The sequence below is a fragment of the Trachurus trachurus genome, assembly GCF_905171665.1.
Source record: "Trachurus trachurus genome assembly, chromosome: 13".
Lineage (NCBI taxonomy): Eukaryota > Metazoa > Chordata > Actinopteri > Carangiformes > Carangidae > Trachurus > Trachurus trachurus.
The window spans coordinates 19,300,304-19,312,820 of NC_139892.1; the positions used below are offsets into that span (position 1 = coordinate 19,300,304).

Below are 12,517 nucleotides of genomic sequence, written 5' to 3' on the forward strand. Positions count from 1 at the left end.
TAAGCCATAATCAGTCTTCTCAATACAACATAACCCAAGCCCTTGAAACTGCTAAACAAAAGCTTACAGTGCTGGCAGCCCTGCTCAAGACATCACCTTCAAGCTGTGATAGCTTGTTTTAACATCCTTGTCACACCTTTCTTGAATAACCTCTTGGCATTGACAAGCCTTCTTTATATAAACACAACAAGCTGCACTCAGATCTAGTATGTGAGAAGGCATCAGACTGACTGAAGACTGGTACTTTGTAACCTTAGTAACCAAACTGGCCAGACATGCAGTCTGTCACTAAAACAAGCATCTACCTGCTGTAATATTTGGCATGTTAGCCATGGGATTTGAAAACAATTCAGAATGCCTGTTGTAGGGTTTAACACACAGACACACAATGTATTTCAGTTGTTTTCCACCAGGTCATTTTTCTGGCAGCTCTGCCTTAGCATTGGTAGATTTTTGTGTCTTTTCTCTCACTTCTACTAAAAGCTGCTGCTGGATGTCATATGATGGGATGGGAGCATATGCAGTTGTGTAACTAACAGCCCATGATTTTTTCCCTGTGTGCAGATGGTTTCTATGTGACATGGGGAGCTTCTGAAGCGGCTGTAATAGCTCCAGGCCAGTCTCTACCACCTCATGGTAAACAACTGGGACGTCTGGATTCTGCTGACCTAAAACAAGTGATACAGAAGGTACACAGTGAGAAACCGTTGTCTGGTTTATATTCAGACTTGAAGTATTAAGTATCTACATAGACATATGTAAATGTACTATTAAAAACATATATATGCACTACTTTCCATTTCCAAGATTTTTCTCACAAAACTCCAGTGTTACTTACATGCTAATTCTTTATTAATACAACACATATCCACATAATAATTACAATGATGATAACAATCTTCAATATATTATTTTGCAAATCGAAATTATTTTCTCTTTGCTGACAAAACATATAATTAGTACTATTTTGAATTTATTTATTTTTCATCACATTTTGGTGTTGCAACTGTGTAAGTTAAAGATCTGAATACGTCTTCTTCTGCTGCTGCCTTCTTATCTAATTCAGATGATTGTGTTTCTTTTTACTCCTGTTATTTTCATCACATTGTATTTCTCAGAACGTCTGTGGTGCACCTCCTCATGTGTCTATGTTCCTCCCGTTTTCCCCTGCAGGGAGTAGTGCTGTACAGTCGTGATAACAGGGAGCTGGACCTCCTCCTGTTCAGGGAAGTGTGCGATTTTGTGTCCAGGGTGGATCGAGTCCTGAGCCAACCTAGTGGCTCTCTGCTTCTGGCAGGCCGGAGTGGAGTGGGCCGACACACAGCCACTTCCCTTGTGTCACACATGCATGGATATACATTGTTCACACCCAAAATCTCCCGTGGTTACACTCTTAAGCATTTCAGCAATGATCTCAAAACGGTGATTGTGGAAGATTTTATTGGCTCAGTTATTTCACATTGTTCCAAGCTAATCACTAGCATTGTACATTTTAGCAATTTAATTGTATACCCCTTAACAGTTTATGAAACATGTTCTTTTAGATTTAAAAAGGAAATTTGGTGTTTTATATATACTATATATTCATATCAAATCTATACCGGTATATTTATGTGTGTTTGTATCAATGTGTAATGTAGTGTATGTGTTTATACTGTTTGTGAAGGTGATGCAGATGGCAGGTCTGGAGGGCCAACAGGTGGTTCTGCTTTTGGAGGACTATCAGTTTGTCCACCCAGCTTTTTTAGAGATGGTCAACAGCCTGCTTTCATCGGGTGTGTATTGTGTTTTTTGTGTATGTTTTCTCATATTTACATTTTTATAAGTGATGATTTAATAATTAGTGCCTCAAGGGTTACATTTTCATTTTAGTGTTAAGATTAGAATTTGGAATAGGTAGCAGCTCCTGTATCGGTGTCTACTTGATATTCATTTAAATGTGGGCTGTGCAACAGAATACAGTACAATAACAATGTTGCCCACCAATCTACCATCTAACCAGCTAGTGGTTAAAGAGACACATCTTTTGTGTGTTACATTTCAGGTGAAGTTCCTGGTCTGTACTCCCCAGAGGAACTGGAGCCTCTTCTCTCCCCCCTCAAAGATTTAGCTTCCCAGGATGGATTCACTGGACCACTCTACAACTACTTTTCCTACAGTCAGTACTGTATATTTATGAACAGCTCTCTAACCCTCACCCTTTACTCATTATTTTTGTCTGTTTCCTACTTTGTATGTGTGGTGCTCCAGTCTTCTTCTCACGATAGTTCTCTACTGTGTCATTGCTATCCAGTGATTGGTCTCACTGCTCTCTTCTGTTCTATGATTGTGTCCGACTCCATTCTTCTGCCCCACTGCTGTGCAGAGCTGTGTGTGCTGCAAAAGTTGTGCAGTGTCACTGAGGTTGCCACTGGAGAATCAAATCAATAGCTCTATTATTGTCAAAGTAAACTCACTCAAGAGCTCCCTGCTCACCCTCACAATGTAGCTCTGTCAATGAGAAACTAGCTAATATGGACAGTGTCTGTGACAAAACAAGTAATACATGTCTTCACAATATCCTGGGCCATCCCTGTTTCCTCCTCATCTTCTGTCTCAAGCTACATTTTGTGAACTCTGCCATAGTTTTTGTTTCCAAACCTTTCTGTTTCACACACCCCTTAGGAATCCAGCAGAACCTTCATATTGTTCTGATCATGGACTGCTCCAACTCCAACTTCGCCATCAACTGTGAGAGCAACCCTGCTTTCTACCGCAAGTGTTCTGTCCAGTGGATGGAAGGATGGACCGAAAGCAGCATGAAGAAGGTTAGAGAAGGGCAACAAGTGGGGGGGACAAGATAAGACAGAAAAAAGATATTAAATCAGCTCAGTCACACTAGAATTTAAGAGAAATGAACTCAGCAGTATGTGTTGAGAGCATGAAGGTTAATATATCAGAGAAACAGTGAGAAGACAAACTTGTGCAGTAGAGTCTTTGATAACGTTTCTGGAACGCTTTTATGTCATATCCAGGGGCTCCAAATCTAATATTGATGCTATCAATGCAAGACTTAAAAAGTACATTTACCTGTGGTTTCACAAATTTTAAAATTGAACACCAGCCATCTATTAATTTTAAGAAGCAGACAAGGGAGGAAAGCTTTTTAATACACGCATCAATGCCTTCTATCAAAATTTTATAAATGGTGTGTGCAAACCTGTACCTGTCAGATTCCTGAGCTGCTGCTGGCAAAGACAGAAGGCAGAGGAGAGGAAAATGAAAGGGAAGATGCTATCAAGGGAAAAAACTCAGGTAAGAGCACATGCACAACCAAATGCTATTACAATTTTTAAGATATTATGGACTTATCCTCAAATATCTACTAATTATATAATTGGCAACAGATCATATGAATTAGTGTGTAAAATTACGTTTGTGTATGTAATGCAGGGATGCAAACAGCGCGCCGAAAAAGCGCAACTCTCTTTTTTCGTGACCAATTAGGTGATAAATTTTGTGTAAATCGTTCAGATCTGAAGAGTTTTTTTGGGGGGGGTGGGGGCTGCATCTCGGCTCGGGTCGGTAAAATGTTTTTCTAACAGGCTGACAGTGACAATCACGTGAAACTGAAGCAAACTCATTCACGGTTGCCTCTGATTATAGCAAGCACATTTCTGCCAGATTTTTTACCTTTTGAAACACAACATTTTACTGCACCTAGGTAACTATGATATAATGCATGAGCTTATTTACCGGTCTCGCCTCACCAACTTCTTCATCTCCCAGCAGGGTCTGGGCAGGGAGAGCTGTGCCGTTTGTTCCTTATGGTCCATGAGTCATGTAGAGAACATGGTGCAACCCCCAGCCAGTACATGGCCTTTCTGCATGTTTATACTGCGATATACAGCCGGAAGCAAAGCCAGCTCACAACGAGACAACAGCACCTGCAGGTAACATACTGTATCAGCTGTATCACATGGTACACATTCACCAAGAAGCGCTACTATTACTGGATGAATATCAATTTTGGTTACTACATGTAATAATGTGAAGCAATTTAATTTAATTGCTTCTTTATTGCCAATGTATGAAGCCTTTTGAAACATAGCTTGAGAAAAGTGAGACCCTACCTGACCTTACCCGTTGCTAGGGCTTGCCTGTGGATTGATTTCTATGTAAAGGATTTTTATGCTTGCTCGCAAGTTTTGCCTCGACACCTCTTTCCTGCTTCTCTGCAGTGCCAACATTAGCATTGAAATGGAGTCTGCAAACAACTGGTTCTCAGCAGAATACAAAACTTCACTTGTAGATTTCAAAAGCATTATCTCCAGTCTGATATTATTCATCCCACTCCTCATCTGCTTACATTAGTTTTTGATAAGATGACTATGCTGACACATCATATAAATGCAGTCAAGGTGTCATGCAAGAAGAATGGATTCGTACGACATCACTAGCCTATATTGTGCTATGTAGCAAGCATATGATAATGTTATGCTCTATGAATGCATAATATGCCTAATCATTTTCAGTTATTGTATGTCACAATCAGTATCTTCCCTTGTGCCTTCCTCCAAAGCACGACCAAGTGCATGAGCAACAGGATGCTGACTACTGTTCTCTTAGCAACCACCCGTTTCATTAGTAACAATCTCTAGTACTCGCAGGTTGAGAAACTCCATATTATAGCAGATAAAAACATATGTATATTTTGTATTATATAAATGTGCTACCACAACGTTGGGCAACATAAACTGAACTAATTTCTATACACGCAAGAATGTTTATTTGAATTGATTAAAAAGCATTGTCTGTTTCAGGTGCAGTGTGTACTGTACTTGGAACAGGCGCTTGTCCTCAGTAGTGACAGCACTATTTAATTAATTAATTAATTAATTAATTTTTTAAATTTTTGGTCATATATTAGAGTCTTAGTTTGTATCTCTGAAATTGTATGATTGCCTTGTGTCTGCAGGCAGGTGTGTCTAAAATGAATGAAGCTAAGGCGCTGGTGGATGAGTTGAAGAGGCGGGCTGCAGAGCAGAGTGCTCTGCTGAAGACTAAACAACAGGAGGCAGATTCTGCCTTACGGGAAATCACCACCTCCATGCAGGTGTGTGTGTACGTTTGTCACTCTTTGTTTGTCACCGTGTGTAACTCTGACACTCAGAGGGTCGGCAGGACAGTAATCCTCCAGGGTTTCATGCCTCCTCTAAGATACATCTACCCCTCTCTCAACTCTCACTGTGCCTCTTCTCTTCTCTTCTCTTCTCTTCTCTTCTCTTCTCTTCTCTCTTATACTCATCTTATCTTTGCTTCTCTTCCAGTCATCAACCCCTTTTCTGCGCTTCCCACGGCAGTGCCCCCCACCCCTGCTGTGGACGCACTCTTTGTTTAGTGTGTGTGTGTGTGTGTGTGTGTGTGTGTGTGTGAATGTGCATTTGTTTGTTCTTTGACGTCTCATCAAGTGTCTATCCTTGTACCCAAGTTTTCATTCCCCCTGCTGGCCTCATGTGGAGGATGGATGGAATGATTTATGGAAGGAAGAAAGGAAGTTGAAATCTGTTCATTAGTTATGATATCTTTCTGTCTTTCTCTCTGTGGGGAATCTGTTCTTTGAGTGATATGGAGGGGAAAGCAGTAGAGAGGAGAAACAACAGACACAAGAAACAAAAGAAGGAAAAACTGTCAGTGGAGTCAGTTTGCAGAGTGATAATTAACGACTAGACTCATCCCTTTGGGCTGTTCCAGCTATGTCTCCCGTAGAGATGGAGACAGCAGGAAGGGATAAAAGGAGGAAGACAGGGGCAAAAGAGATGAAGGGGGGAAATAAAGTAGGTGGATGAATGATAGAGGGCTGAGTGAAGATGGAAACATCAGGACAGGAGGAAGTAGTGGAATCAGGTAAAAATTGATTTGGCGACAAAAAAGAAAGAAAGTGTAGTTTATAGGAAAGGGTCAGGTCTTAACTGTGGGAGAACTGGAGGGATGGGGAGACAGTCAATGAAGAGATTACTTTTGGATGAGGATGTGATAACATGGATTGTTTCTTTTGATAGGAAGGTGAGGGAAATAAAGTGTGGGAAACTGATCCTGTGAAACATTTATCCTCTCTCTCTTTTCATCATCAATGACCGTGTCTTACTCTGACTATTCCTAAAACAAACCTTTTATCTTTTTCACAAAGGAGAATCAGAGAAGTATCTCAGAAGAAGTACTAGCAAGAGGCTTATTTGTGTTTTAACAGGTTATTTGGTTTAAGTTGTAATATCAGTCAGGGATCAGGTTTTCCTGGCGAATAGCAAGTTGGAGTGAATATATCATATACTTGAAGGCTATTGTTTCAATCCAGCACTGTTATTCTGGCATCAATTGCATCATTTCAATTATCCAGAATGCCAGTGACCAGAAGACAGAGATGGAAAAGATAAAAGGGAAGATGGCTCAAGAAGTGTCCAAAATTGAAGAGAGAAAAGCCAAAATCGACGATGAGCTGAAGGAAGTACAGGTAGGTTGACTTGTGCAGGTAATATGATGTTGGCAGTTTCTAGAAATAGACAGACATACAGTAGACGTACATTTGCACTCTATCTTTTCTATACTCGCAATCCCAGCTGTACTAATTCCTCCCTTACCTTTGCATCGCACCCTCTGCTTACCATTCCTCCCCTCTAGCCTTTGGTAGATGAAGCAAAGCGTGCAGTGGGAAACATCAAGCCTGAAGCTCTGTCTGAGATCCGCTCCCTCCGCATGCCCCCTGATGTCATCAGAGACATCCTGGAGGGGGTGCTGAGACTGATGGGCATCTTCGACACCTCTTGGGTCAGCATGAAGAGGTGAGAGTGAAAAGAAATGTGTAAAGGGATAGACATCAGAAGGGTGAGAGAGAAAGATGGTTAGATGAATGAAGCCAAAGTTACCTTGTTGGGATACCAAAGAAAAGGGTGAGGTGAAGGATGTGTGATGAATTAGCATGTTCTGTCAAATATGTTTAAATTGAAAAAACACCCATCTCACCAATTTCTGCTTAAGTTTGAGCTGTACTGAAGCCTGAATATTCTAATGTGTTGTCTCATTCCAGCACTGAGTTTTTTCCATCGAATAATATTCACATAGCCCAAAAGAAATGAATGTGTTTTGGGGAGAAAGTGGGAGAAGTTGTGGTATAAATGATAAACATGTCAAAATACCTATTTGCATGCGTGTGTCTTTGCAATTGCCTTTTGTGTCTATGTTCATTTAAATACGCTTTTGAAAGAAGTCACTCATCTGACTGTGGGCATCTTTAGAGGGGATCAGACAGACAAAAACACTCTGCCCTGCTAATGACTCATGTTAATTGGGTGAGCCAACTTAGCTCAGAGTACCGTTCATCTGTTCAGCCATGGGGAATGTGTGTGTGTGTGCATGTGCATGCGTGTGCATGTGTGTGTGAGCATGTGCGTAAAAGAGAGAGAGACAGAGTGGTAGATTGAGAGGGAAAAGGAAGGATAAACAAGGTAGCTACATACATAGTGGAAAGCCATACACTGATGTTTTATGCAATTGGAGCAAAATTGGAGATGAATACGCTCAGGAGTTTTAGGCTTTAGATTTAGATAACATTTACCTCCTCAAGTGGTAATTGATTGGTCACTTTTTCATCTCTTTGTTAATCACTTCTCTAATTTGCTTAATTTCCATAAAATGTAACTTCAAACACACACAGCATTCTATGTATGTTTTTATTTGTCACTTATCCATGTCCTATTATGTCTCTTGCTTTTTTTTTTCTAACCCCTTTTTTCTGAAGCTTTCTGGCCAAGCGTGGTGTGAGGGAGGATATAGCTACACTTGAAGCCAGGAACATTACCCCCGAGATTCGCCAGAGTGTAGAGGAGCTGCTCAACAGGAACAAGGCCTCCTTCGACCCCAAGGTCAGTTAACCATGATAGCAGAATGAAAATTAGATGGGTGGTGAATTTTATTAACCTGCTTTGTTTTCTGATGATGCCGTTGGGGTTGTTGTTTCTATGGTCAGAATGCTAAGCGTGCAAGTGCAGCTGCTGCTCCTCTGGCTGCCTGGGTCAAAGCCAACGTCCAGTACTCCCACGTTCTAGAGAGGATAGAGCCACTGGAGAGAGAGCAGGCCGGACTAATGGAGTAATCTACACCCACACAAACATAACACTGGAAAACACCTTAAAGTTTTGACTGACTCACACTTAGACATGGTTTCAAGTTTGTTTTGTTTTTTGATTCAGTACTTCACTCTTTGTGGTAAACATAGACCAAAACAAGTCCTGTGTTTTTTGTGTGTTCAGAAACCTGAGAAAAACAGAGAGTAGGAAGAACAGGCTGGAGGACCAGCTGAACTCTGTTGGAGCCAAAGTGAGCGAACTCAAAGAGAAGTATGTGTCCCCCAAACCTTCCATCCATTCTTCCAGAATTTGATTCTTCTGATCTTCATGCTGCAAGCGTCACCAAACCCCTGTAGACTGTTGCTCTTTCCTCCAACATACTCAATCTTTGCTCTCTTCAGTCATCTGTTGCATCATTTATTTTCCTATCAATCCCTGTTTGTACAATTTTCTATTTATGTGAGCTGAACAGAAAGATCTCCTACTTGCTCAACTACTCTTTTCTCCTCCTATTGGCTCTATGCACAACTCCACTACTTCCTGAACTTAAGGCAGCTCCTTAATTTCCTGTCTTACATTATTGGACAAACTGATTAATTCAGGTGTGTCTGACCATTGTGACTACTCAGACACACCTGGATTAACACAATGCATAGAGTTGCCCATGGATTATTCCTTGTAGAACTGTTGTTATATTTACGACCTATTTAATCTATTTTTGGTCAACTCAAATATCCACTAAACCCCACCTAAAACATGTCGATCGTCTCTCCTTGATATCTCCTCCTCCTTGTCACTCTCTCTTCAGGTTCCAGTGTCATACTGCAGAGGCAGCTAAGTTGGAGGCTGAGGTGACAAAAGCCCAGGACACGATCACTGCTGCCCAGCAGCTTATATCACAACTGAACGGAGAACATACACGGTGGAACACACAGGTAGTTTGATGTATGAGTATGTTGATGTGTGTACTGGTGTGCAAAGTTAGACACATTTACTCAGAAAGGGGTTCATTTACCATGTAAGAGCAACAGGAGGTGTGTGTGTGTGTGTCTGTGAGTGTGTGACAGGGGGGATGAATCCTGCTGTCTTGGGTCCCTTCTGGCTGTTTTTACTCCTCTCTACAGCATCTGTCTGCACCTTAATTAAAACACTCAATCTCTCCCTGACACACACACTCACATACACACCCTCATACTCATTGCCCCCCTCAAGGCTAGCACCAAAGAGCCAGTTTACTCTCTACTCACGTATCTCCATATTCTCACACACACGCCTGCGCATGCACATACACACTCGTTCTGCACAGAATGCAAAAGCTGTAGTTCTCTATATGTTAATGCCTCTAAGCTGTTTAAGTGTTTCAGGGGAAGGAGAACCAAATTCACTGCTGCAGTGTAGAAATAGACACAAGTTTTGAGTTGAAGTTTAGACTCAGTCAGAACGACAGTAGAGCTGCACGATATATCGTTTGAGCATAGCCAACACGATGTGCGCATGTGCAATAGTCACATCGCAGGACGTGCAATGTTTTATCTCTTTTCTTTTTTTTTTCTTTTTTTAGAACATGTCAACTTTTGTTTTACTTAAAAAAAAGCATCTCCATGTTCCGCTTAGAGTTCTCAACGGACATGTAAATTAAAACCCAACCTGACCCGACCCACAGGTGTTGAAGACCGGGTCCGACGCAGCCTGACTCACAAGCATTTTTTCTTTAACCGAACCAGCGTGTCCAGTCGGGTTGTTACTGGCCAGTCTGCCCATTTAGAACTCTAACTCTGCTCAGAGACAAAGAAATGGAAAATGAAGATTTCAGTGCTTTCACTCAGGCATTGTTCAAGTTTTAGCTCTCAGGGTTTCAGTTTTACAATCAGGAGTCATGTAAACATGTATAGTGTATATACTATATGTATTGTATTTCTTAATATTGCAATATATATTGCAGAAAAAAAAATATTGCAATGTTAGTTTTTTCCCAATTTCGTGCAACCCCTTCTTGACATTATTAATACGCTAGACCAGAGATTACATGATCCTGAAAACTTGCAACTGTGTGGGGCTGTGAGTCATGGCGATTGGCAAAGCTTGATGCATAGTTATTTACCAAACATGGATTCTCATGGCCCCTGGCATGGAATAACAGCAGCGATGTCACATCAGCTCATTGTGTTTGAATGTGAGAGCATGTTCCCGCATTTGTTGGTCAGTTTCATTTTGTATTCTTGTAAAAACCAGTGTGGACAGTTTTGTATAATCAGGGCTAAAAGTTGAGTTTATTGTTCATCATGTGGAGGGTGGAGGAGGAGTCACATGCTATGCGCACATGTTTTACTTTCTTGCCTTTCTCTCTTTTTTCTCCATCTTTCCCTTTTCTCATCCCTGCCTCTCTTAACCAATTCTCTTTTAATCAGATGTCTGAGATAAAGAATGAGTTGGATACGCTTCCTATGAGGGCCATGCTTGCTGCAGCCTTCATCACCTACTTGTCTGCAGCTCCTGAAGACCATAGAAAACACTCTCTTGAGAGATGGATGGCCCAATCTGGACTACAGAGTAAACATACTATTTTCATGAACATGCTAACACCGGCACATGCTTACTCACATACTAAACAGCCTACACAATCACACTTCTACCTACACACAAATGACACAGTGCATTGGGTTGGTACTATAATTACATACAAGATACTTACAAGGTAAAAAAAAAAGAAAATCTGTCTGCTGATAAAAAAGCTATCGTGTAGCCAAATCATGTTGATGTGTTGTCAATAATCCCTCACTCACAAAGTGTTTTTATTTTTAATCACATGAGAAAGTACTAACTTCATTTTCAGCTCTACGATACAGATATGAATATTTTATCCACACAAATTAACCCATAAAAAGTGCTCAGAGTCTCTTCCAGTATTAATTGCTATCTCATTAATACTGTCTCATTAATACCCCTGACCATATAATTATGCTTAGCAACCCAGAGGGCTTGAAATGTGCACATAAATCCCAAATGGCTGAGTCATCCAATAACGTTTCTAAATCCCTGGGTCTGTTGAATGGCTTTGCTGCAAAGTGGATGTCAAGACTGTTGAATTAAGACTTGTTGTTAAGTGGCTGTTGCAGTGTCCAATGAATGCAGTATCTTGGGTTTAATAAATAAAATGATCATCACTCTTCTCAGTGAAAATATATGAAAATAACAAATAAGCATATGCATTTGTGTGTTTGTATCAGAGTTTGACTTGCGGTCATTCCTGTGCTCGGAGAGTGAGCAGTTGATCTGGAAGAGTCAAGGGCTCCCATCTGATGACCTGTCCATGGAGAATGCACTGGTCATATTACAGGTTAGGCATCAGTTTACCCTCCGGTCATTCATGTTAATCTCTCTACTTTAGTATGTTTTTGTGGTTGTCTTTTTTGACATGACATGATGTTTGTTGTTAAAGCAACTTCACCAATCGCCAATTTTTGCTCCATACCGATTTATTGAACGTTTTGTGAGGCTGATTTCTCTTTTAAAGGTAGGGTTGGAGATCCTGGAAAAACGGTTCGAGCATTGGGTTACTGTTGTCTTTTCCGCACAATTAGTGCACGGAGAGCGGTACATGCAATTGATTGCAATCGGAGCGTGAAGAGGATTTCAAGCAATTTTGTAAAAAAAAAAAATGCTCCAGAAAAGGATCTCCAACCCTACCTTTAATTTTTTTCAATGTTCTTATTTATGCATGTGCGTTTTTTAAAAAGACATCAAAGTGCAATTCAACTCCAGCATTCATGGCAATCAGTCTCTATGTTGATAGTGCTATCATAAATTATGCTCCTGCTCTGCCCTCCATTTGTCTGTATTGTGATTGTGTGTCATTTTTACAATTGCTGCCTTCAGATCAATGCTCTCAAGTTACGGGTAAGAAAGTGTTCCATCATACATCCTTATATCTCACACCTAGTTTACTTTAGCCTCCGTCTCTTTTAATGTCTGTTTCTGTGTGTGTGGTTTCCTTAGAAATAGTGTTTGTGTAATATTCAAACTACACTGTACATTAAAATGCAATGAATCCTACTGTATACATTCACATCCACATAATCACACAAACAAACGCAAACCTCCTCCAACTGTCATGGTTGCTTTTTAGATATCTGTAACTCACTTTTTTGGTCACTTATCAGACAACAGACAATTGACTTATCTGAGTCAGTCAGCCTTTTTTATACAGATGATACATGACAAATGCAAACACAAAAGAAACAAAATGAAACACCAGGGTTACTTCTATCACTATGCAGAGTAAGAAAGCTTGTGGAGAACAGACAAATAAACAGGTCTGAGACAGAATCCTTGAGCAAGAGAGCATGAAATAGACAAGCGCAGGATGAAAGGAGGCTGGGGGACTTCAACCCTCTGCCTGGCACAGGAGAGACACT

The 12,517-nt window shown here is 40.7% G+C and overlaps 1 protein-coding gene across 1 annotated transcript in view; it reads left to right on the plus strand.

Moving 5' to 3' along the window:
• dync2h1 (dynein cytoplasmic 2 heavy chain 1) overlaps positions 1-12,517 on the plus strand; it is a 128,826-nt gene that overhangs the window by 40,907 nt on the left and 75,402 nt on the right. Inside the window, exons 53-69 of the mRNA XM_083984702.1 lie at positions 565-689; positions 1,174-1,422; positions 1,667-1,775; positions 2,045-2,158; positions 2,665-2,807; positions 3,213-3,294; positions 3,772-3,932; positions 4,958-5,095; positions 6,377-6,490; positions 6,658-6,818; positions 7,775-7,898; positions 8,003-8,124; positions 8,286-8,372; positions 8,911-9,037; positions 10,511-10,652; positions 11,330-11,439; positions 11,979-11,999. Of these exons, the coding sequence (XP_083840828.1) occupies positions 565-689; positions 1,174-1,422; positions 1,667-1,775; positions 2,045-2,158; positions 2,665-2,807; positions 3,213-3,294; positions 3,772-3,932; positions 4,958-5,095; positions 6,377-6,490; positions 6,658-6,818; positions 7,775-7,898; positions 8,003-8,124; positions 8,286-8,372; positions 8,911-9,037; positions 10,511-10,652; positions 11,330-11,439; positions 11,979-11,999 (2,129 nt within the window). The remainder of the gene's footprint in view (positions 1-564; positions 690-1,173; positions 1,423-1,666; positions 1,776-2,044; positions 2,159-2,664; positions 2,808-3,212; positions 3,295-3,771; positions 3,933-4,957; positions 5,096-6,376; positions 6,491-6,657; positions 6,819-7,774; positions 7,899-8,002; positions 8,125-8,285; positions 8,373-8,910; positions 9,038-10,510; positions 10,653-11,329; positions 11,440-11,978; positions 12,000-12,517) is intronic.